The sequence below is a fragment of the Ranitomeya imitator genome, chromosome 6, assembly GCF_032444005.1.
Source record: "Ranitomeya imitator isolate aRanImi1 chromosome 6, aRanImi1.pri, whole genome shotgun sequence".
Classification (NCBI taxonomy): domain Eukaryota; kingdom Metazoa; phylum Chordata; class Amphibia; order Anura; family Dendrobatidae; genus Ranitomeya; species Ranitomeya imitator.
The window spans coordinates 442,692,320-442,716,210 of record NC_091287.1 but is presented as its reverse complement, the minus strand read 5'-3'; the positions used below and the strand labels follow the sequence as shown (position 1 = coordinate 442,716,210).

The window sequence follows — 23,891 nt, the reverse complement described above, 5'->3', positions numbered from 1 at the left end:
AAAATTAATATTTGTCTCATTCTCAAAATTTTTGTCCATGACTGTATAGCCCATGTACCAATGTGAATAGATCAAAAGTAACATAAACTGAGCATAAACTGCAATGCTAAATGCCTATGTGGGTATAAAGAAAAAATAAATACCCAAAGGACCAAATGTCACAGAGAAGTGGAAACCCAATTCAGATTTAGTTCCATTGAAATGCCTGTGAAGACTTGGCTCTGAATATATGCTTAAAGTCAAGTCTTCTGTAATACCTGTCAAACAAATGGCCATTTAATAGACATGTGAATGGCGAGCATTATTTATATTAATAGAGATAATCATGCAAAATGTAGTATTATGATGAAGCTCACAATATGCTTTCCTTATTACGAATAGACACATACACATTGATGCTAATTTAAAAGGAAACCAATTAACCTATGTATTGACATGTGGGAGGAAACCCACTCAAATCTGTGGACATTATATGTGCGTCTCTTAGTAAATGACTGTGTTCCAACAAGAAAGCATAGATCTGTACAGCAATGGGTTATTCTGTAAGCAGACATTTTCTATAGACTACATTAATTCTTCATACACAGTTTCTTCTGCGCTGTCCAATGCGTTTGTCTTAGCGAAGAGTTGCCGATATCACAGGAACAGCTATCAGTCATCAGAAACCTTCCATGCATCTTTCTTTTTCTTGCATTTACTATTTTTATTATATACTATAAATACCAATTTTTCAACAAACCACATTTTCAGTTTTGACTACTTCTCTACAAATGTTATACATTTTTACCACTTTACCATTAAACCACAACTATAAGCCAAGAAATCATGTTGATAACTTCATGTGATGATGTAGAATGACACAAACTGAGCGAAATAGTGGTCTTGCCAATGGGTAACCCGAGAAAAAATACTTTCAGATGTAACTTATTGCCACAAGGTAAACGTAGAGACTTGATGAATGGGTGGGAAATGGGGCATTACAATTTATACCTTCCACAAACAGAGATATTGTGCTTCAAATGCTAATTGGCACCTGTGATTTTTATCTCCATCCTGGTAGACTGCAAATAAATTGATACAAAACATTCCATATTTGTATAAATTCTATATTCTATGCTGGAATTTATGTCTTAAATTTAGTCCTGTTGAAACGGAAAGCCCCAATCCATTTGTGCAGGAGAGTTAACATATCAGACACACCCTTTGATTATGCCCTGTAAAGGTATCCCTACAGTTTAGATTGCTGACAGATAAACATTAATTCCTCTTGAAACACCCATAAATTCACATTCTTCGCCAACCATGTATTTTAAATGGGTAAGAGGAATAAGTACTGATGGACACTTTAAGTAGAAACTTGTCTCCTGTGAAAACAAAGGATCAGACATGTCAAAATAAATCGTGCCTGAACCTTTATTCCTCCAGCAATGCCTTCAAGAAAGATTCAGGACATCCACATATACATTAGATGGTTGGTCCCCACAAAATCAATTGATTCTGCCAACTTTGATCTATCATGAATGACATATAAATGGGATAGAGGGAGATAACTGCTAGAAAAGAAATGCTCTCCCTTAGTAGAACCCAGCCCATCTATGAACATCCATTGACTAATACTCGGCTCCATTTTTGTACTGTGACAGGTCACTGGCACGGAATGTGAGGGGAGAAATGTGTCATGAAGATTGCTTTCTTCTGTGAACTAGAAACCCATAAGTTTCTCTCCAGCATGTGCTGAAGTAGTTAATCAGCCATGTTATGGGACGGGTTTGTATGAGAGTAGGTAAGAGATGTGTGGGATGCCTGCTCACTAGTGATGCGTGAGCACTAAAATGCTTGGGTGCTCGTTGCTCGGGTCGAGCAAATTGGAATACTCGGGTACTCGGAGAGAACAACGAGCTCAATGTAAGTCTATGGGAGACCCGAACATTTAAATATCGATCCTCCTAGGGGACCTTTTAAGGTCTAAAAATGTCTGAAAATGATGTAAAGACTGCTCAAATGACACGAGAACATCATTAGAATTACCCCTGGAAGCATTCCTGACTCCTAGGTCACAGCTGTAAACAATGTTGTCAGAGTTTCATGCCATTTTTACAGGTGTACCAAAAAACATACAAAAACCAAACCAAAATGGATTTTGCTGGGAAATATGTTAAGGTACATGCTTTCCAGGGTAATGACTTGTATAAAAGGCAAAATAATTAACCCCAGACCAAAATGTTCCTCCACCACTTGGGCTATGTTCACACGCAGCATTTTTGATGCATTTTTCAACTTTAACATTGCTTTCAACCAATACAATTCATTTATGAAGGAAGGACTCTTAAAGTCACAAAGCCTATTTTTCGAGTGGCATCAGGCATCATTAATATTCTTAAAGGGCCAGTATTAAACAGTGGGTCTTCTATGCAGTTATTGCCTATGCAGTGAGTGGCTGGGCTGCCAAGAATTACGACACACCCCAATACCCCTTTCATGAGAGGTACATGAGGGCTTCCTGAAAACATGTTGCACTGAATGCAAGGCCTGCCCTGCTATCAAGCCATATGCACCCCAAGAATCCTTTGAACCCAGGTATGGGATAGCCACAGGAAAACCCACTTCACATTATTCATTTTGTACTCCCATACTGTTTTCTTATGCATTGACTGCAAGGCCTGCCCTGCTACCAAGTCATATGCACCCCAATAAGCCTTTGAAACAACATACTGGATGGCCACAGGAAAATCCACTTCACATTATTTCTTTTGTACTCCCATACTGTTTTCTTATGCATTGACTGCAAGGCCTGCCCTGCTACCAAGTCATATGCACCCAAATAAGCCTTTGAAACCACATACGGGATGGCCACACACAAGAAGCCTTTGAACCCAGGTACTGGATGGCCAAAGGAAAACCCACCTCACATTCTTCAGTTGGTTCTGCCATACTATTATATTATGCATGGAATGCAAGGGCCGCCTTTACCCAAATTTGCAATCACCCAATCCCCCCTTGGAAGAAACATAGAGGAGGGCCTCATAAAAAAACTGTCCCATTACAAAGGACTGGGTCTCCTAGACTTGTAATGCCCATATACTAAGTGTATGGGCTGACAAACATTTTCTCCTTGGGGTACACATCAGCATACTGTGTAAATAGATTTATTAAGGGCATCATGAACACCCTTCCAAAAAACTAGAGTGGCTGTAGTAGCACGGAACACGTTAACCCTGGTGATCTAGTGGCGGTGGATGATGAGATGTGGATGAAGGCCTCATTAAAAAATAGGCCCAATTTAAAGGAGCGGGCCTCCTTGACTTGGAATGCCCATACACTAAGTGCATAGGCTTACAAACATTTACCCCATGGGGGGTAGATTTTTAAAAATTTTTATGTGGATCATAGACACCCTTGCCAAAAAATTGACTGGCTGTAGCAGCGTAGAACACCTTCACCATGGTGTTCTAGTGGTGGTGGATGATGAGGATAAGGCTAGGTGCACATTGCGTTAGTGAAATCCATTTAGCGCATACGCCAATGGAATGCGCTAACTCAATGTACAAAAAGGGATTGCATTTAGCGATCCCTCTAGTGCAGATGCCCGATCTGCGCTAGCGAGAACAGACCCAAAGCAGCGTTCGAGGTCCGTCAGATAATAACGGAACATCGCTAACGCATGCCAAAAATGGCATACGTTAGCGATGCGTTAGATACATTGCGGTCAATGGGTGCACCAACGGATCCATTACATTGCGTTAGTGGCGCTATGTAACGGATCCTGTTAGCGGACTGCCACTAACGCAATGTGAACCCAGCCTAAGAACAAGGAGGAGTACACCGAATAGCCAAAATCAGGAAGCGTATACCCATGTGTCGTTGTGAAGAGGTGCATGGGAATACACCTCCCAAAAAGACACTGCATTGGAGGTTATGTTTAGCTGTCATTTGGTGGTGTAGAGAAATCTGGCCCAATCCAGCCCTTCTTTATTTTTGTAAGAGTCAGCCTGTCTGCATTTTCCGTTGACTGGTGAATGCGCTTATCTGTGATAATTCCACCAGTGGCACTAAAAACCAGCTCTGACAAAACGCTAGCGGCAGGGCAGGCCAGGACCTCCAAGGCATAGAGAGAAAGTTAATGCCACGTGTCCAGCTTGGATACCCAATAATTAAAAAGCACAGAAAAATCACGGAGGACATTGGTACGGTCAGCAAGGTACTCACTCAGCATCTTAGAAAACATTCCACTCCTTGTGACATTACACCGCGCCTCAGGGCCAGGGCGATGGGAGGGTCTGAGAAAACTGTCCCAGAACTTTGCTAGTGTTCCCCTGCCTCTGCTGGATTGGAGTTGTGTCTCTCTCACCTGTACTGTACACTTGTCTGCCACCAGCATTCTGAGATAGGAATTTGTTAACTAATTCTGCAACCATGGCCCTCTGGTAATGCAGCATTTTAGTACACCTGTCTGCCTCTGGAAGAAGAGATTGAACGTTCTCCTTGTAGTGCGGGTCTAAAAGTGTCACTACCCAGTAATGACCGTCACCCAAAATTTTTACAATACGAGGGTCATGGTACGGTAAAGGCAGCGCAACATAAAGTCAACCATGCGTGCCAGACCGGTAACAGGCAAGCCTTCCATGTCCTCACCAACAGGACAACTGACCAAGTTGTCCTCCTCTTCCTCCCTGTCCTCAGGCCATCTACGCTGAACAGATGGTATGACAGTTGTGCTTGTAGTACCGTCTACAGCACATGAAAGTAGCTCCTGTTCTTCCTCCTCCTCTTCCTCATTGTCAAACAATCCACATTGGGATGACATGAGGATGGGCTGTGTATAATCACCCTGTATGTTTCCTTCCTTCATGTCCTCCTGCTCCGCCTGCAATGCATCCTCTTTCATTGTGACCATAGAGCAGAATGTAGAGAAGCGGGATGGTGACTCTAATTATGGCGTCATCGCCACTCACCTTCTTGGTTGACTCCTCAAAGTTTTGGAGGATGTTACATATGTCTGACATCCATGTCCACTACTAAGGTCTTATGTGTGGAGTCGGATCTGAATAACGATGGCCTTGTTGATGCTGCCCTCTTCTGCTCACAAATCATTTCCATCATCTGCAATGTATAGTTCCAATGCGTGGGGACATCACACACCAGTTTTTGAGCTGGAATTTGCAATCACTGCTGAAGCATGGCAAGGGCGGCTAAAGCTGTAGCTGACTTTCTAAAATAAGCACACAGGCGGCATACCTTCACAAGTAGATCCAATAGCTCCAGGTAGCTTTTTAGAAACTGTTGAACAACGAGGCTAAGTACATGGGCCAGGCATGGTACTGTATGTGTGTCAGTTTGCCTCGCCTCAGAGCCGCCACCAGGTTCCTGCCATTGTCACACACAACCATGCCTGGCTGGAGGTTCAGCGGTGTCAGCCACAGATCTGCTTGCATTTTCAGAGTTGTCCATAACTCTTTGTGTGGTTTGTCACCTAAGCAGATTAGCTTCAGCACTGCCTGTTGCTGCTTGGATTTGACAGTGCTACAGTGCTTCCAGCTTGGGACTCATGTGCTCATTTCAGAGATGGAGGCTGAAGAGGAGGAGGTGCAGGAGCTGTAGACTGTGGGGGCAACCTTGATTGACTTAGGGCTCGCAATCCTTTGAGTTGGGAGGACTTTTCCATCCCAAGATCTGACTGGGTCCCGGCTTCCACTATGTTAACCCAGTGTTCCATCAGTAAAGATGTACCTTTCTTGGCCACAAGCACTTGTCCACGTGTCCGTGGTTAGGTGCACTTTCCCAGTAACTGCATTTTTGACGGCACGGGTAATGTTGTGGGACATGTGTTTGTGTAATGTCAGGACGGCACAGCAGGAGAAATTGTGGTGGCTGGGGACAGAGTACCTTGGGACGGCCGCCGCCATCAGGTTGTGGAAACATTTAATCTCCACAAGCCTAAAAGGCAACATTTCCAGCGCAAGCAGACGAGAAATATGCAAATTTAGTACTGTGGCCTGTGGGGCGTTGGCTGCATATTTCCGCTTGCATTCCAATGACTGGGGTATAGACAACTGAAGGCTGCGCTGGGACAAGGATATGGATGTGCTTGATGATAGTGCTATTTGAGTGTGGGCAACGGCAGGTGCAGGGCAGGAGGCATCTTTGCATGCACCGTGGACAGGAGATTGGCTTGCACACACAACAGTGGAAGAAGCAGTAGTGTCACCTGCAGACATTGTTCTTGGAGCCTGGGGTTGGGCCCACAAAGTTGGTTGCTTTGCTGCCATGTGCCTGATCATGCTGGTGGTGCTAAGGATGGTAGTTTTGCTACCTCTGCTTATGCTGGCATGACAGGTGTTGCAAATGGCCTGTTTGGGGTTATCGGCAGAGTCTTTAAGAAATAACCAGACTCAGGAAGACCTAACAGTTGGACTGGCAACTTCCGTCATGTTGGTGTTACAGGGAACGGTTGCCGACCTTGTGTCTGCAGCCACCACCCTGCTTCTTCCTGCCTGAAGGGGTGCTATGCCTCCCTCCCCCTGTGTGCTGCTGTCCTCGCTCTGCATGTCCTCCTGCCAGGTTGGGTCAGTTACTACATCATCCACCACCTCATCTTCCACTTACGCACCCTGGTCCTCCTCCTGGCTTTCTGGCAATTGTGTCTCATCATCGTCCACCTGTTGTGACCGTGGCTGCTCAAATATTTTGTCATCACTACAAGGAATCTCATCTTCTATAAATGGAAAAGTGAACAGCTCTGTGGAATGTCCAAGTGTCGGATCAGTTGTCTCATGGTACTCAGCATATTGGGAGGAAGGAGGATCAGGGTGAGTAATATGCAGTCCAGATTCAAGGCTACTCAGACTTGACAATGTAGAAGACAGGGTGCTGGTGGTGGTGGCCAAGTAACTGGAAGTATTATCCGGTATCCAACCAACAAACTTTTCACTCTACTCTGGCTTCAATAGTGCTGTCTTGCTGCGGTCCCCTAGGACTTCGGACACTAAAGTCCACCAAGAAGATGTGGGTGTTTTTTGGGGCCCATTTTCAGCTTGCGCACGGCCTTGGCCTTGACCTTGGCGTGCACCATCGCCATCAGGTCCACTTCCCCATCCCTTGCCACATGCCTTGCCCATTGTAAATGGATTAGAATATTTTACAAGTTCACTAAAAATGGCTGAATTGGGAGCGAACTTGTATGTGATATTTGTGCGGGAAAACGACACTTTAAACTATCTGGACTGTAGTTAAAAATGTTTTATTGGTTATCAAATTGGTGTCAATAAGTAAGGTAACAGATACCAAAAACACTAGAATATGTAGGCCTAAAATGGCCAAATTTTTAGCACAGATAGATGTGGCCTGTCACAGAAATACCACATTGCCAAATATGTGCGTGTATTTTTTTGGGGAAGCTTGCTAAATAGTGCTGAATATAACTAAAGTAACAGACAGGAAAAACACTGAAATACTGGCCTAAAATGCCCAAACTTGGAGCATGCAGATATATGAGGCCTGTGACGGAAATACCACACTGCCAAATATGTGGCCTGTATTTTTTATTTTTTTTAAATGCAAAATAGTGCTGTATATAAGTAACGTAACAGACAGGAAAAAAACTGGAATAACAGCCTAAAATGCCCAAACTTGGAGCACGCAGATATATGAGGCCTGTCATGGAAATACCACACTGCCAAATATGTGGCCAGTATTTTTCGGGGTTCTGCAAAATAGTGCTGTATATGAGTAGAGTAACAGACAGGACAAAAACTAGAATAATGGCCTAAATTGCCCAAACGTGGAGCACGCAGATATATGAGGCATGTCACGGAAATACCACACTGCCAAATATGTGGTCAGTGTTTTTGGGGGGTCTGCAAAATAGTGCTGTATATAAGTAGAGTAACAGACAGGAGAAATCTTAGGATACTGGCCTACAGTGCCCAAACTTGAAGCACGCAGATATATGAGGCCTGTCACGGAAATACCACACTGCCAAATATGTGGCCTGTATTTTTTTTGAGGTTTGCTAAATAGTGCTGTATGTAAGTAGAGTAGGAGACAAGAAAAACACTGTAATAACAGCCTAAAATGCCCAAACTTGGAGCACGCAGATATATGAGGCTGGTCACGGAAATACCACACTGGCGAATATATGTGGCCTGTATTTTTGGGGGGGTCTGCAAAATAGTGTTGTAATAAAACTAAAGTAACAGACAGCAAAAAAAAAATGGAATTTAGGCCTAGCACACAGATGTATGAGGCGTGTCACAGATATACCACACTGTAATATATGTGGCCTGTATGTATTTTTGGGGGGTTCAGCAAAATGGTGTCAAGAAATGGTGCAAGACACTCAAAAAAGATTCTACCCTACCGTACCACAAAAAAATGAAAGATTTGTGACCCCTTTAAAATTGCTGGATTTTCATACTGTGCTAGCAAACGGATCTGGCTGTATTGTGCACTGTCAAAAAGCAAATGGAGAAAGAAAAAGGGCTCTGGATTGCTTTGCAATAAAATATTCTCAATTAACTTGGCAAAAAAAATTTCCTAGCCAATTATACCTGGGGCTAGGTATATACGGTCAATATATGCTATAGGTAGCACCAGTCACTAATGGAATGGACTTTCTTGATGTATGCAATGATATCCATATACACACATACAGTGCCTGCAGGCCTTGCACTGATATGTACAAAGTGACATACACTCCCCTGCCTATCTAAGACTGCAACCTATATACTCTGGAATTAGTCCTTAAAGTACCTTCACACTGAACAACATTACAACGATAACGATAGCGATCCGTGACGTTGCAGCGTCCTGGATAGCGATATCGTTGTGTTTGACATGCAGCAGCGATCTGGATCCTGCTGTGACATCGCAGGTCGGAGCAGAAAGCCCAGAACTTTATTTCGTCTCCCGCAGACATCGCTGAATCGGCGTGTGTGATGCCGATCCAGCGATGTGTTCACTGGTAACCAGAGTAAACATCGGGTTACTAAGCGCAGGGCCGTGCTTAGTAACCCGATGTTTACCCTGGTTACCATTGTAAATGTAAAAAAAAAAACACTACATACTTACATTCCGGTGTCTGTCATATCCCTCGCCATCAGCTTCCCGCACTGACTGTGAGCGCCGGCCGTAAAGCACAGCGGTGACATCACCACTGTGCTCTGCTTTACGGCCGGCCGACGCTCACAGTCAGTGCGGGAAGCTGAAGGCGAGGGACGTGACAGACACCGGAATGTGAGTATGTACTGGTTTTTTTTTTACATTTACAATGGTAACCAGGGTAAACATCGGGTTACTAAGCGCGGCCCTGCATCTTCGGCATCGTTGGTCGCTGGAGAGCTGTCTGTGTTACAGCTCTCCAGCGACCACACAAGGACTTTCCAACGATCACGGCCAGGTCGTATCGCTGGTCATGATCGTTGGAAAGTTGCTGAGTGTGACGGTACCTTTAGAAGGACTGTTAGTTTAGCTGGATTTGAGTAGTTTAGGATGGTAGATGCCACACTGACTAAGAAATCCCCTAATCTGACCTTATCTCAGCAGCAGCTCTCCCTACATTGTCTGATTCCGGAGCTGAATGTGCCGAGCAGGGAGGCGTCTGGTCTCTTATACCCCTTATAATGCTGTGCAGCCAGCCAATCAATGCAGAACCACAACAAAGATGGCTGCGGGGTAACAGTGCCTGGCAGACAATCCCTGCATGTTGTTTGGGTCTCTAAAGACCAACAAAAATGCAGGGTGGAGACCCGAGTTCCCGCCAAGTAATCCTGGAAATGCTCGCTCGGGTGATACTCGGGCGAGTAACGAGTAGTGGCGAGCACGTTCGCTCATCACTACTACTCACCATATCTGCACCTCAAGGGTGTGGCTTGGATGTTAAATGTACAGCCACTGTTTTTTTCCTCTAGGTTGTAGTTTGGAGAGGAGAGACTCCAGACATGGCTCCAGGTGGAACTGAAGACACATGATGGTCTGAATGGACAAACCCCTCAGACATATGGACTTTGCGATACATAATGTTTTTGTTTTGTCCTTTTTCCAGAAAGGCCATGTTCACTTTGCTGAACTATGCTATGGTTTATGCTGTTTCATAATAAACCACAAGGTGATTTACCATAAGAAACATTCCTGGGTCTACCTTTGCAAACCCTCACAGTATGTACAAATTCCCGTGCCATCACAATTAATTGGAAAACCCTTTCTAAATATAATTTTAATTGTTCAAAAAATTATTTTCTTTAACCCCTCAACAACTAGTAATTACTATATCAGTTGTTGGCATGTGCGTAACTGACTGCAACAGAAATATCAGTTGATGGGATATCAGAGGTCCTGTCCAGTGTAGTCACAAAATTTGGTTATCATAGAAGCTGTACGCCTAACAAGGGCCCCCATGTTTGCCAATTGTATCTCCATACTTGGTCATGCCAGAGGAACTGATGGGCCATTATACTTTGGAATAATAGCAAAGCATTACTTTTGCAATCAAATGATCTCAACTTCAAGTTCCCTAGAGGGAAAAATATTTGTTACAATAAAGCATTACATAGTTTTATAAAGTAAAAAAATCTGTTTCCGTTTAAAATGAAGCACTAAACATTAAGAAGATATGTATTTTATTTGGTACTTTTGTAATCATACCTACCTTTACAAAAACTATAGCATGCTATTTAACCAATTTATACCTTGACCTTCAAAATATGTACTGAAAGTTAATAAATAATTTATATGTAGCTAAAATGATGTCGCTAAAAATTACAACCTGTACCACAAAAACAAGCCTCCATCCTTCTAAGCTATGTCAATGGAAACTCTAGAGAGATAGTTGATCCAACAGATGTAAGTCTTCCATCAACTGGAGAAACATGAACACAAGCCCCAATTCATAAAGACCGACATTCACGCTGGTCTTGATGAGGGGGCATGCTGGAGTCAGACGTTCCTGATTCAAAAAGGGGTAAATGCCTCCTGATGAAGCAGGAGCGACTGACAAGTAGTGTGCCCATCCATGTGCTTCATCACAAAACTTAATCCAGGTAGTGACTCGAGTAAGATTTCTGGCTTAAGTAACACCACAGCTCATCATGAATTAGACAAGCTCTGGTGACATGTCCCTGTCACACCCCTGTTCCATCTTGCCTCAACCCATTTTGGCTGAGTTTGGTGAAACTGGCATGCAAATGCCAAAAGACCCAAAATTTTTGCGCAATTCCACATTGCACAAATAGTTTTCAAAATTTCAAACTGATTTACACCAGATTCGCTTTGATGATTTGGAACCTTGCTCTTTTGTCCTTGGGTGTGGCTTCTACACATATATCTTATGTAAAGAATAGCTTTAATTTGAAATATAGCAATAAAAAAAATCTAATAAAGTTGGGTTACAGTCTGTATTTTTATTCTATATTTCTATTATTTTATATTCATTTATATTTATATTATTTGATATTCATGGTAGTTTCCTGTAACAGCCAAGGAAGAAATTCAAAATTGTCGGTGAAACGAGTGAGGTTCGTACACCAAGAGTAAAGTAATTTTTTAACTTTAGTAGCCCATATTTGTGGAGCAGTTTACAGTTTTACGATTGCAGCTAGACATTTTTTATAATGCTCTGATGTTTCTGAAAACATATTCTTTAAAGATTCAGATAGGGACCATAATCATAAAGGAGACTAGTGCAGCCCTGCCACTGGCTCTTCTCAGAACCACTGCAGGTGATTAATAGGTCTCTACTTAATGTGTACCTAGGGAGAGACCTGTCAATCACTTGGGTCAGCACTGGGAAAAACCAGCAGGAGGCAGAGCTAGACTAATCTCACCTCTGGTTATGGACCCCAGGTGAATCCATTCTCAGAAACACCAAAGCATTTCATGGTTTGGGCAGTATGAAACTCCTGACAGGTTTTCTTTAACTTAGCAAAAGCTTCCATACATCCGATTAAACAAAAAAATTACAGTCAAGGGTTCGGTAAAAAATAATAAAAAGATGTGTCCTTACTAGTGATGAACGAAAGTGCTCAGATAACGTATTATCCAAGCATGCTCAGATGTTATCTGAGCATCTTGGGCGTGCTCTAGTAATATGTTCAAGTCTCTGCAGTTGCATGTTTTGCGGCTTCTGTGGCTAACAAACTGGCATTCCCTCCATGTGTTGTGGCTGTCTAACAGCCGCGAATCATTCAGCCGTGGAGACTCGAACTAATTATTTGAGAACGTCCTGTTAAGGATGTGTATCCTTATTGAAGATATCCAAAATACACGCTTGCAGACAAAATGGACGCTTTGCTGAATATATAAATGAATCACAGACACTGATTACTGTGTGTACATGCTCGAAGTCATACCTGTCAGCAGGTATTAGAACACTTTGGTGGACTTTGGTATGACAACGTGTCCACTGAACTAATCAAGAATGAAGTAATACTTAGGAGAAAAACAGAATTATAAAAGCTAATGAGTATTGACTAACGATCTCCTGAAGGAGGTGGACTTAGGAGGTTTAACCACAGATTCACATTGATTAGTAATTAACTATAACAGGATGTGCCTTCTGATCAATAAAACAAATTCTCTACTAGTGTCGTCAATCACGTGTGTTTTTTCTCCATGTGCACGTAAAATATCTCCGGGAGATACAATTTGGCCACAGACAATTACGAAGATCACACCCTAGTGTGACCCTCTAACAGTCCAAGATACTTGGATAACGCCCGAGCATGTTCAAAAAACACGTTATCCAAGCACGCTTGCTCATCACTAGTTCTAGGGGGATGAGGAATATAGAAGGGTGGTGTCGAATTTCGTGGATTGGTGCAATGGTAACTATCTGCAGCTAAATGTTAAGAAAACCAAGGAGTTGGTGGCCAACTATAGCAGGATAAAGTTGGAATGCTTACCGATCACTATTGCTGGTCAGGAGGTAGAGCAGGTGGAGAGTTACAAATATTTGGGGGTCCATTTGGATAGCAAACTGGACTGGAGATGCCACTCAGAGTTTGTCTACAAGAAGGGGATGAGCAGACTGTATTTCCTAAGGAAACTGAGGTCTTTTAATGTGTGTAGCAAAATGTTAGAAATGTTCTACCAATCTGTGGTGGCAAGTGCCATCTTTTTTGCAATCACGTGCTGGGGTAGTAGTGTGCGGGCCTCTGATGCTAATAAGCTGAATAAGATTATTAAGAAGGCAAGTTCTGCTGTGGGCTGCAATCTGGACTCTTTTGGGGAGGTAGTGGAGAAAAGAACTCTGAGAAAGTGTATGGCGATTATGAACAATAATGCACATCCATTATATGAGCTATTCATGAGACAGAAGAGCACCTTCAGCAACCGGCTAATACTTCTGAGGTGTAAGAAGGAAAAATATAGGAAATCGTTTGTGCCAACTGCCATGGGAATGTACAACAATAACATTAGGGTTAAACCACCAAGGTGAATGTCTACTTATTTCTCTGCATTTCGGTTCACTCGTTGTGTATGACCTATTCTAGTGTGTGGTGTTCTTCTGTCAACAGGCTGTCATGTCAACTGTGGAATTCCTTTGTGATTTTTGTGATTTGAGTTGTGCTGCTGTGATACCATAATTTCCCACGGGATCAATAAAGTGTATCGTATCGTATCGTATCGTATCGTAGTTCTCACTTGATCTAACCCCAGTGCATCTAGCGCAAACTGTTAGAGAGGACTACGGTGGGACAGCAAATGGTGACATCGCGTCCTTGAGTCACTAGAGAGCTGAGGCAAATAATTGGCTGCAGTATTCAGGTGTACATCCAATGATCTGTCATTTCACTCACTGGACTACTGCAGCCAATCACCAGCCTCAGCACTTCATGTCCTGTCGTAGCCGACGGTGTAAGATCAAGTGAACGCACATACATTTTTTTATTTATACCCATTCGACAACCTCTTTAAAGCAAGACTATGCACATTTAAAAATCTAAAATAGAAATAGCTTTCATTTATTTAATATTTATAAAATATAAGTCATATATTGCAGAACAAAAACTGTATAATAAAATTACTTACAGAGAGGAGTATCTGAAAAGCACTGTGGATGACCTCTAGGTACTGAAACTCAATGATGCATCCTGTCACTGAGATGAATGAGTGATCTCCAAGGCTCCTGCTGGCTGGAGCAGGCACTACTCGTCGCACACAGCCAGGCCCATGTTCTCTCCACCATGAGCGATGAATGGAAATGTTAAATGTCATAAGATCTGTCTCCTACAAGAAGAAGTACAGAGAATTAATACATAGCCTGCAGGAAAAATTGTTTCTTCTAGTAGAATATCAAAATATTACGTTAAAACAAAAAACACACACTTCAAGTGTAATTTTTCCAAAGCTGTAAAATAAGGATAAAAGTCACATATTCTACATAATACAATTAATAAATCAAATTTGAAATCATTAGTTTTTATGTTTATTAATTCATTGAAAATCTACTTTAATTTCTATAGAAGATAAAACATTCCCTCTAATTATGCAATTATAATCATTATCAGTAAATTTGAATTCGGTTTGGTAATTCAAAATACTACAGTTGCTTAAAAGGTTTGTCTAGGATTAAAGAGAAATGTCTGATGTCTTCCAGGAATAGCACCAATCCTTTTTTGGGGTTTTGTATAGAGCTACAATATCACATAAAAATCAGTGGACAGGTATGGCTCTCTCTTTGGAAGAAGAAAAACCATGTTTTTCTAATCCTTACTAACACTATTAATCTTGTCTGTAATGCACAACCCAACCCCAATTCCAAAAATGTTGGTGCATTGTGTAAAATGTAAAGAAGACAAGAAACAATGATTTGGAAATTTCTTATAGCAATATATGGTTCACAACAGAACATAGGAGACAGATCAGAAGGTAAAAGTTAGACATTTTTCCATTTTATTTGAAAAAAATTAAAACTTAGGAACTGATGGCAGCAACACAGTTAAAAAAAAGTTGGAGCAGAGACATGTCCACCATTGTGCAGCAACCCTTCTTTTTTACAACAGTCTATAAATGTCTGAGAAGTGAAGAAACCAATCGCTAAAATGTTGAGAAATTAATGCTGCCCCAATCTTGTCTGATGTAGGATTCTAGTTGCTCAAAAGTGCTATATCTTCTTTGTCGGATATTTGTTTCATTCTTGTTCCATTCTTGTCTTATTCTATCTGTTTAAATGTCCTGGGTCTTTTTTAGATTTTTCATTTCATAGTGTATCAAATGTTTCATATTGGCCTGGACTGCAATAAAGTGCGGGAGTCAATTTATCACACCGCAAACAACGAACTTTGCTCCAGATCCAAGGTATATAGTCAATATTGCGAAGGTAAAATTTAACTTTTACTTATAGTTTTTTTAAAATGGCTATCAGCCTGATAAAAAAGAACTAAACACACATAACATACAAAACATTAAAGTGCTCAAAAGTGCCCAAATCCCTGTTTGGGAATTTGTCAACAGTGGTTGAACCAGGAGTCATGTTATGTCATGTTATGTCTGTTATGTGTGTGGATTTCTTATTTTTTATGGAGCTGATAGCCATTTAAAAAACTATAAGTAAAAGTTAAGTTTTTCCCTCGCAATATTTACTATATACCCCTGCACTGCAGGAGGCAAGTTCATCATCTGAACTCTTCTTCTGAAAATCTATTCTATTGAAATGGATACAGTATGTAGTTTAGCATTGTCTTGCTGAAATAGATTGTGAAAGTTAGACAGTTTTCTTTTTCAAACTATTTTATTGACATTTTGAAAATTTTAAGAATGCAAATTTTAGTAGATTGTAAAGTGTCTCATAACTGGGGAAGGTAGGGAAAGGAAGAGGAAGGAAGGGAAGGGAAGAAGGAACGGGGATAGGAAAGATAAAAAAGAGCATATATATAGTTATTTTAGCAACTTCTACAGTTGTCAGTTGCTTAATGTCCATAAACAATAAACATAAACATTAAGTTTTGGGCTGCCGACCTAAATATGTTGAAAAAAAACAATTAAACAACTGAATGCCCAAGGATTAACTGAATTAATCATCAATCACCTATCGGTTTACTTAAGTCGTCACCAGATCCTGCAGTCTATTAATTTTCTACTGTTTGAAATTTAATGTTCCATTTGTTCCACTTTTTATCATATTTGAATAAACAGCCATTCGCTATTGAGAATTTATGATCTAGTGAGTTGTGTAAATTTAGGTTCTCCACAATGTTAGGGAAGCTCGGAATTTCTGAGCTCTTCCACATGGCTGCGATTTTATTTTTCACTATGAGCAATAGGTGAATTACAACAAATCTTGTTGAATAGTGCATTTTTTCTGTGTCTATGGAGAGAAGTGCAGTCTGAGGAGTGAGAACGTAATCTTCATTAAGAAGTGTGCCTATATATCTGGATACCTGATTCCACAGATTTGTAATTTTTGGACAGGGCCAAAAGATATGAAATAGGTCTCCCCTAATTCCACATCCCCTCCAACTTAAGGGTGAGGAGACTCCTCCGAAATGGGCAATTCTGTCCAGTGTGAGGTACCACCTTGTTAGAAGTTTATAATATGTTTCATGTAATTGTAGCGAGATGTTAGAGGAGTGGGTGTTTTTGATTGCATCCTCCCATTGGTCCTTGTCTATGTTTAGATCTAATTTTCTCCCCCATTTTACAATATATATTTGTTTTCTTGGAATTTATGGTCTTTGTTAAAGATATTGTATAGATACTTTGTACTCCAAAATATCTTGTGATTAGCATTTTTAAGTAATAAATAAGTTGCTTCCGCTTTGGGGGGAATTTTAGAAATGAATTCTTGGAGGGATTCTTTAATAATATAATAATGAGTAAATTCTGATGATGAAATGTAAAATTTTAGCTTGATTTCCGAAAAATTTAATATTTTCTTATTTGCAAGCAAATCTCCAACTTTTTTATACCTTTTTGTACCTATAGGTCCGGAATTTGATGTCCGAAGATTGAGGTAATCAATGAAATTGGGAAATTTTCCCTTGGTGCACATTTATTCCCTTTACCAGAGGTGTTGGCCAATTTGTCCCATGATTGAATAATAGCCAAAATAATCGGATGATTAGATTTATATTTGCATATGTTGAAGATATGTTTAAGAAGAAGGTTTTCCAAAGAGTTAGATTTATAGAGAGATGCTTCCATTTCTAGCCATACTGGATTCTCTTTTTTATTTAACCAAACCTGACCTTGTTTTATTAGATTTGAATTATGATATGCCAAAAGATTTGGAAGACTCAACCCCCCCCCCCCATCCCCCTATTACCTTTATTTTTGTAAAGAATGTCCCTGGGTATCCTAGCTTTTTTGCCATACCAGACGAATAGTAATATTTTTTTTGACAATTTTTGAAAAACTCAGGAGGGAATTTCAACGGCAAAGCTCTAAATATATACAATATTTTTGGGAGGATAATTGTCTTGGCAGCCAGCGCTGCCTAAGGTTAAAACGCAATACATAAAGTGCAAATGCACATATTAATTTCTAACTGTATTTTCAAAATGAGACATTTAGCAAACAATTGATCAATTCTTTGAGCCACCCCGCCACTTCACGGCATTCTCATAATGGGGCAGTCCTACTCTACGTTTTTTATATTCGCTGTGCCATAAAGGCCCCCTAAATGAATTAAAAGCAAGACCACATTAAATGCAAGCTGTACCTGGAGCATTACTGAGTCACTCCCATGGCACCAGAGGGGCAAGCGAGGATAAAGGTTGACCAGGCCCAGGAATAGACATTTCAGGTCCAACCTCCACACTGCCCATCCAGCACCACAGATAAAGGATGAGACAGGCTGAGACACAGGTGCATAATTAAACAAAGCCTAGGGCAGAGCAGGGCTGCTGTGTGTGTGTACAGCAGCCTATCAATCACAGAAACACAGAAAGAATGGCGCACGTAACCCGGCGCGGTGCATGGCAACAGTGGTGGTCAGCCACGTACCAATATCAAAGCAAAAGAGGGGAGAAGCCGTGCGCCATTTGCTAACTGAAAAGATTGCAAGCTTTCGAGACTACACAGGTCTCTTCATCAGGCAAAGACTAAAAGAAATTCTGAAGAATCACATAGTCATCACATAGAATCACATAGTCTCGAAAGCTTGCAATCTGTTACCATCTTTTCAGTTAGCCATTAAAAGGTATCAACCAATGAGGACTCTCAATTCTAAATATTTTTGAGATGGGAATATAACTTTGATGACTTGAAGGTGTTTTCCAGAAAGGGCTAGGGAAGATGAGCATATTGTACAAACGTGTGCTATCTGTGTTATAATCAGATAGAAATGGACAGAACACTGGCCAATGTTAGTCAATAGGACAGCTCAGATGACAGATTATTCACATGCTAAAGAGAAAACGTAAAGCGCAATAGGGTCTTATCCAAGTAGGATGAGATTATCTAAAGTGCAGAAGGTGTTCACCTGATGAGGTTGTGTGAGACAAAACCACTATATTGGCTTTATAATCAGCTGCTGCAGTACCTGTAAGAGATAGGACGGAAGTAGAAATGGGATGGTGGGTTTCCTCTGAGCTGCTAATAATTCCAGTAAATAATCCACAGATCAGAAGATAATTCAAAGTCGTTAACCCCTTCACTATCTTGCAATTTTCCATTTTATGCACTTTGGATTTTTTGCTCTCCTTCTTCTAAGTCATAACTTATTTTTCAGTCAATACAGTCATATGAGGGCTTGTTTTTTTTTCTGGGGGTGAGCTGTATTTTTGAATGACAGCTTTTACTTTATCATATAACGTACTGAATGGAGAAAAAATTCAATTTGTGGTGAAATTGGAAAAAAAGTGGCATTCCACACTTGTTTGTTTGTTTTTTTAAACCATGTTTACTAAATGCTAAAACTAACCTGGCAATATGATTCCCCAGGTCAGTACGAGTATGATCATACCAAACATGTATAGTTTTTTTTAAATTTAAGTATTGAAAAAAAATCCAAAATTTGTAAGAATTTTTTTTTTTGCTTATGTTGCCATTTTCCGAGACTTGTAGCTTTTCTATTTTTTGTGATTTCTGGATGGGTGAGGGCTTATTTTTTTAACTCTGCGCTGAGGTTCTTATTGATATCATTTTGGAGTAGATATGATGTTTACATTGCCTGTTATTGCATTTTAATGCAATGTTCCGGTGAACGAAAAAACATAATTGTGGTGTTCCCATTTTATTTCTGGTTGCGCCATTTACTGATCAGATTAATTCTTTTCATATTTTGTATTTTTTGTTTGTTTTATTTTAAATGGGGTAAAAAGGGGGAGATTTTAACTTTTGTGTTTTTTTAAATATGTCTTTAAACTTTTTACCGTTTAAAGGAAGACCAAGAGTCACCTCTGCTTCTGAGGATAAGTTTATCCGAGTCACCAGCCTCAGAAATTGCAGGTTAACAGCAGCTCAGATTAGAAACAAGGTCAATGCCACACAGAGTTCTTGCAGCAGACACATCTCTACAACAACTGTTAAGAGGAGACTTTGTGCAGCAGGCCTTCATGGTAAAATAGCTGCTAGGAAACCACTGCTACGTAAGAAGCAGATGATACTTATTTGGGTTAAAGAACACAAGGAATGGGCATTAGACCAGTGGAAAAATGTGTTTTGGTCTAATGAGTCCAAATTTGAGATCTTTGGTTCCAACCACTGTGTCTTTGTGTGACACAGAAAAGGTGAACGAATGGACTCTACATGCCTGGTTCCCACCGTGAAGCATGGAGGAGGAGGTGTGATGTGTGGGGGTGCTTTGCTGGTGACACTGTTGGGGATTTATTCAAAATTGATGGCCTACTGAACCAGCATGGCTACCACAGCATCTTGCAGCGGCATGCTATTCCATCCAGTTTGCATTTAGTTGGACCATCATTTATTTTTCAACAGGACAATGACCCCAAACACACCTCCAGGCTGTGTAAGGGCTATTTGACAAAGAAGGAGAGTGATGGGATGCTACGCCAGATGACCTGGCCTCCAAAGTCACCAGACCTGAACCCAATCAAGATGGTTTGGGGTGAGTTGGAGCACAGAGCAAAGGCAAAAGGGGCAACATGTGCCAAGATTGTTGGAAGACCATTACCGGTGACAACCTCTTGAAGCTCATAAAGAGAATGCCAAAAGTGTGCAAAGCAGTCATCAAAGCTAAAGGTGGCTACTTTCAAGAACCTAGAAGACATAATTTCGGTTGTTTCACACTTTTTTGTTAAAGGGACTCTGTCACCTGAATTTGGCAGGACTGGTTTTGGGTCATATGGGCGGAGTTTTTGGGTGTTTGATTCACCCTTTCCTTACCCGCTGACTGCATGCTGGCTGCAATATTGGATTGAAGTTCATTCTCTGTCCTCCGTAGTACATGCCTGCACAAGGTGCAATCTTGCCTTGTGCAGGCGTCTACTATGGAGGACAGAGAATGAACTTCAATCCAATATTGCAGCCAGCATGCAGCCAGCGGGTAAGGAAAGGGTGAATCAAACACCTGAAAACTCCGCCCATATGACCCAAAACCAGTCCCGCCAAATTCAGATGACAGGTTCCCTTTAACTATATAATTCCACATGTGTTAATTCATAGTTTTTATGCCTTCAGTGTGAATGTACAGTTTTCACAGTCATGAAAATACAGAAAAAACGTTAAATGAGAAGGTGTGTCCACCTTTTGGCTGTACTGTACGTTTTGGAAGTGTCATTAGCAACTTATTTTTGTCAATCATTTCTAAATTCATTGTTCCTGTAAGAATTGCACAATATTCATTCCTAGCCCAAAAGCTGAATTTACACAAGGATTTCCGCGTATTTGAGGGATGTTCTAAAAAATATTAAAAACTTGATGAAAACCATTGATTTTAGCGCAAATATACCTGCACTTTTTCTTCATTTCTTGTTCAGCTCATGCCTCAGACATGAATGAGGCCACATACAGAGATATCCTGGATGAAAACCTCTTCCAGAGTTCTCTGGACCTCAGACTTGGCACACAGCTAAAATAACAAAGGAGTGGCTTCAGAACAACTCTGTGGCCTTTCTTGACTGGCCCATCCACAGCCTTGACCTAAACCCAATAGAGCATCTCTGGAGAGACCTGAAAATGGCTGTCCACCAATGTTCACCATCCAACCTGACGGAACTGGAGAGGATCTGCAAGGAAGAATGGCAGAAGATCCCCAAATCCAGGTGAGATAAACTTGTTGCATAATTCCCAAGATGGCTGTACTAGATCAAAAGGATGCTTCTACTCAATACTGAGCAAAGGGTCTGAATACTTATGACCATGTGATATTTCAGTTTTTCTTTTTTAATAAATTTGCAAAAATTGCTACATTTCTGTTTTTTTCAGTCAAGATGGGGTGCAAAGTGTACATTAATGTGAAAAAAATAAACTTTTTTGAATTTACCAAATGGCTGCAATGAAACAAAGAGAGAAAAATTGAAAGGGGTCTGAATACTTTCCTTACCCACTGTATTTAATTCAACCCTCTTGCTATGAAGCCCCTAAAAAATTCTGAGGCAAGCAAATACCTTCCTGAGCACTGGTGCTCAAACTGTGCACAGTACTCCTTGTACGGTCTAACCAGGGATTTGTACAGAGGCAGTATAATGCTCTCATTATGTGTATCCAAACCTCTTTTAATGCACCCCATGATCCTGTTTGCCTTGGCAGCTGCTGCCTGCCACTGACTACTCCAGGTAAGTTTATCATTAACTAGGATCCCCAAGTCCTTTTCCATGTCAGATTTACCCAGTGGTTTCCCGTTCAGTGTGTAATGGTGATATTGATGTTAGGGCTGGCGGAACGCACAAAATAATTATAAAGAAGAAATAAGGTGCGTTTGCTGCCTGGGGTTCACCGTGCAGGGATGATACCTGCTGATAGGTAGTGATGGACAGTAAAAGGCAGTATAAAGAAAACACACATGGGTTATCTGCACCCGGTATGAATGAAGTGAACCTTGTTGCATCACAGTACTGCAAAACCGCAGAGGAGATGTAAGTATTGGGTCACAGAACTCTACCCCAAGACGCAGAGTTAGAGTCCTTCTAGACCACTTGCGTTCGGCAGCGGAACTGCCGTGCCAGGGAAAACACAAAATAGATGTAGTGAACTGGGTGCACGCAGCGCCGCTCTGGCGAACACCACTAACCGCCCAAGTAGGGAAAGGTAAGCGCACTGGTTGCGCACAGTTCCACACTGGCTAATGCTGCAGATCGACACTGTAGATTGTGCCTGGTGCTGGATGGCACTAACTGGTGCTAGATATCTCCAACATTCGCAAGCAGTCATCAACACAAGGGATGTGTATGATTCGGAGCTTTCACCAGAACAGGCATATATCCACACACAACAATAAATGATTTAAACTAGCGCATGAACCTTTTATAGCGGAAGTTCTCCAGGACCTTCCTAGTGGTCCAATAGGAGCTGCTACAGGACCTGAGCATGTGACCCCCGACCTCCAATGAGAGGTTGTCCCTTGGGCATGCTCAGAAGAAGAAAACCAGGACTTGGAGCACCTGCTCACTGCTGATCAGTACTAGTTAATATGGCTGAGCCCGGGAGGACAGCAGTAACCAGCCGCACAGTATCAGGTTGAGCCAGAAGCTGGGACCAACGTCTCTGCTGAGTAGGCTCCACTGCGGCTGGAGGAGAAGGGGAGACCGCGGCGGACATGGTTCGAGATCTCCCCTGTGCAGAGGTGGGAACTCGACACCTAAGAATTGATTCCTTCTTCCCATGTGTATAACCTTACATTTATCATTGTTAAACCGCATCTGCCACCTTTCGGCCAAGTTTCCAACTTATCCAGATCCATCTGTAGCAGAATACTATCTTCTCTTGTATTGACTGCTTTACATAGTTTTGTATCATCTGCAAATATCGATATTTTATTGTGTAAAACTTCTACCAGATCATTAATAAATATGTTGAAGAGAATAGGTCCCAACACTGACCCCTGCGACCCCTGCAGTACCCCAGTGACCCAGTTAGAGAATATAGCATTTATAATCACCCTCTGCTTTCTATCAATAAGCCAGTTACTTACTCATTTACACACAATTATCCCCAGACCCAACATTCTATATTAAGGGTCACCAATCTAACACAAGAAGAGGTGTGAAACCGGCTAAATAAGATTAAAATAGATAAATCTCCGGGTCTGGATGGCATACACCCACGAGTACTAAGAGAACTAAGTAATGTAATTATAAGCCATTATTTCTTATATTTAGGAACTCTATAGTGACGGGATATGTTCAACAGGACTGGCGCATAGCACATGTGGTACCAGTATACAAAAAGGGCTCTAAAAGTGAACTTGGAAATTATAAGCCATTAAGTCTAGCCTCTATTGTTGGTAAAATATCTGAAAGGTTTCTGAGGGATGTTATTCTGGATTTTCTCAATGAGAATAGCGGTTTAACTCCATATCAGCATGGGTTTATACTGTGCCACACAAGAGGTTGGAACACAAAATGAGAATGCATGCCTTTTTTTGTTGGAAAAAAACGTATTGCTGTCTATGTAAACGCATGTGTTTTTAAGCACATGCGTTTGCATGCATTTTTAAACGCATGCGTTTCAATAGAAAAACACAAGAATACACACTGATAAGCCACCCCCCAACCCTAACCCTAAAGGGATCCTAACTGTTGTGAATTCTGTTGTCGAACTCCCTCCTGTGGTCGGGAATGGTACTTCGGCGACTTCTGTCCATGGACTCCCTCTGGTGGCTGTGAGTGAAGCTGCTGCTTCTGAGGTTCCTTACACAGGTGACGTGGTTTATCCTTTGGTTGGCTGCTCTGGGATGCAGAGTGGCATCTCCGCACCGTTAGTCGGTGCGGAGGTCTTTTTGCACACTCTGCGTGGTCTTTTGTAGTTTTTGTGCTGACCGCAAAGATATCTTTCCT

At 41.4% G+C, this 23,891-nt stretch overlaps 1 protein-coding gene across 2 annotated transcripts in view; it reads right to left on the bottom strand.

Moving 5' to 3' along the window:
- Positions 1-23,891, bottom strand: part of NKAIN3 (sodium/potassium transporting ATPase interacting 3) — a 996,279-nt gene that overhangs the window by 234,158 nt on the left and 738,230 nt on the right. For both annotated transcript variants that reach the window (XM_069731401.1, XM_069731402.1), the window contains exon 4: positions 14,023-14,220. In XM_069731401.1, coding sequence (XP_069587502.1) covers positions 14,023-14,220 — 198 coding nt within the window. The remainder of the gene's footprint in view (positions 1-14,022; positions 14,221-23,891) is intronic.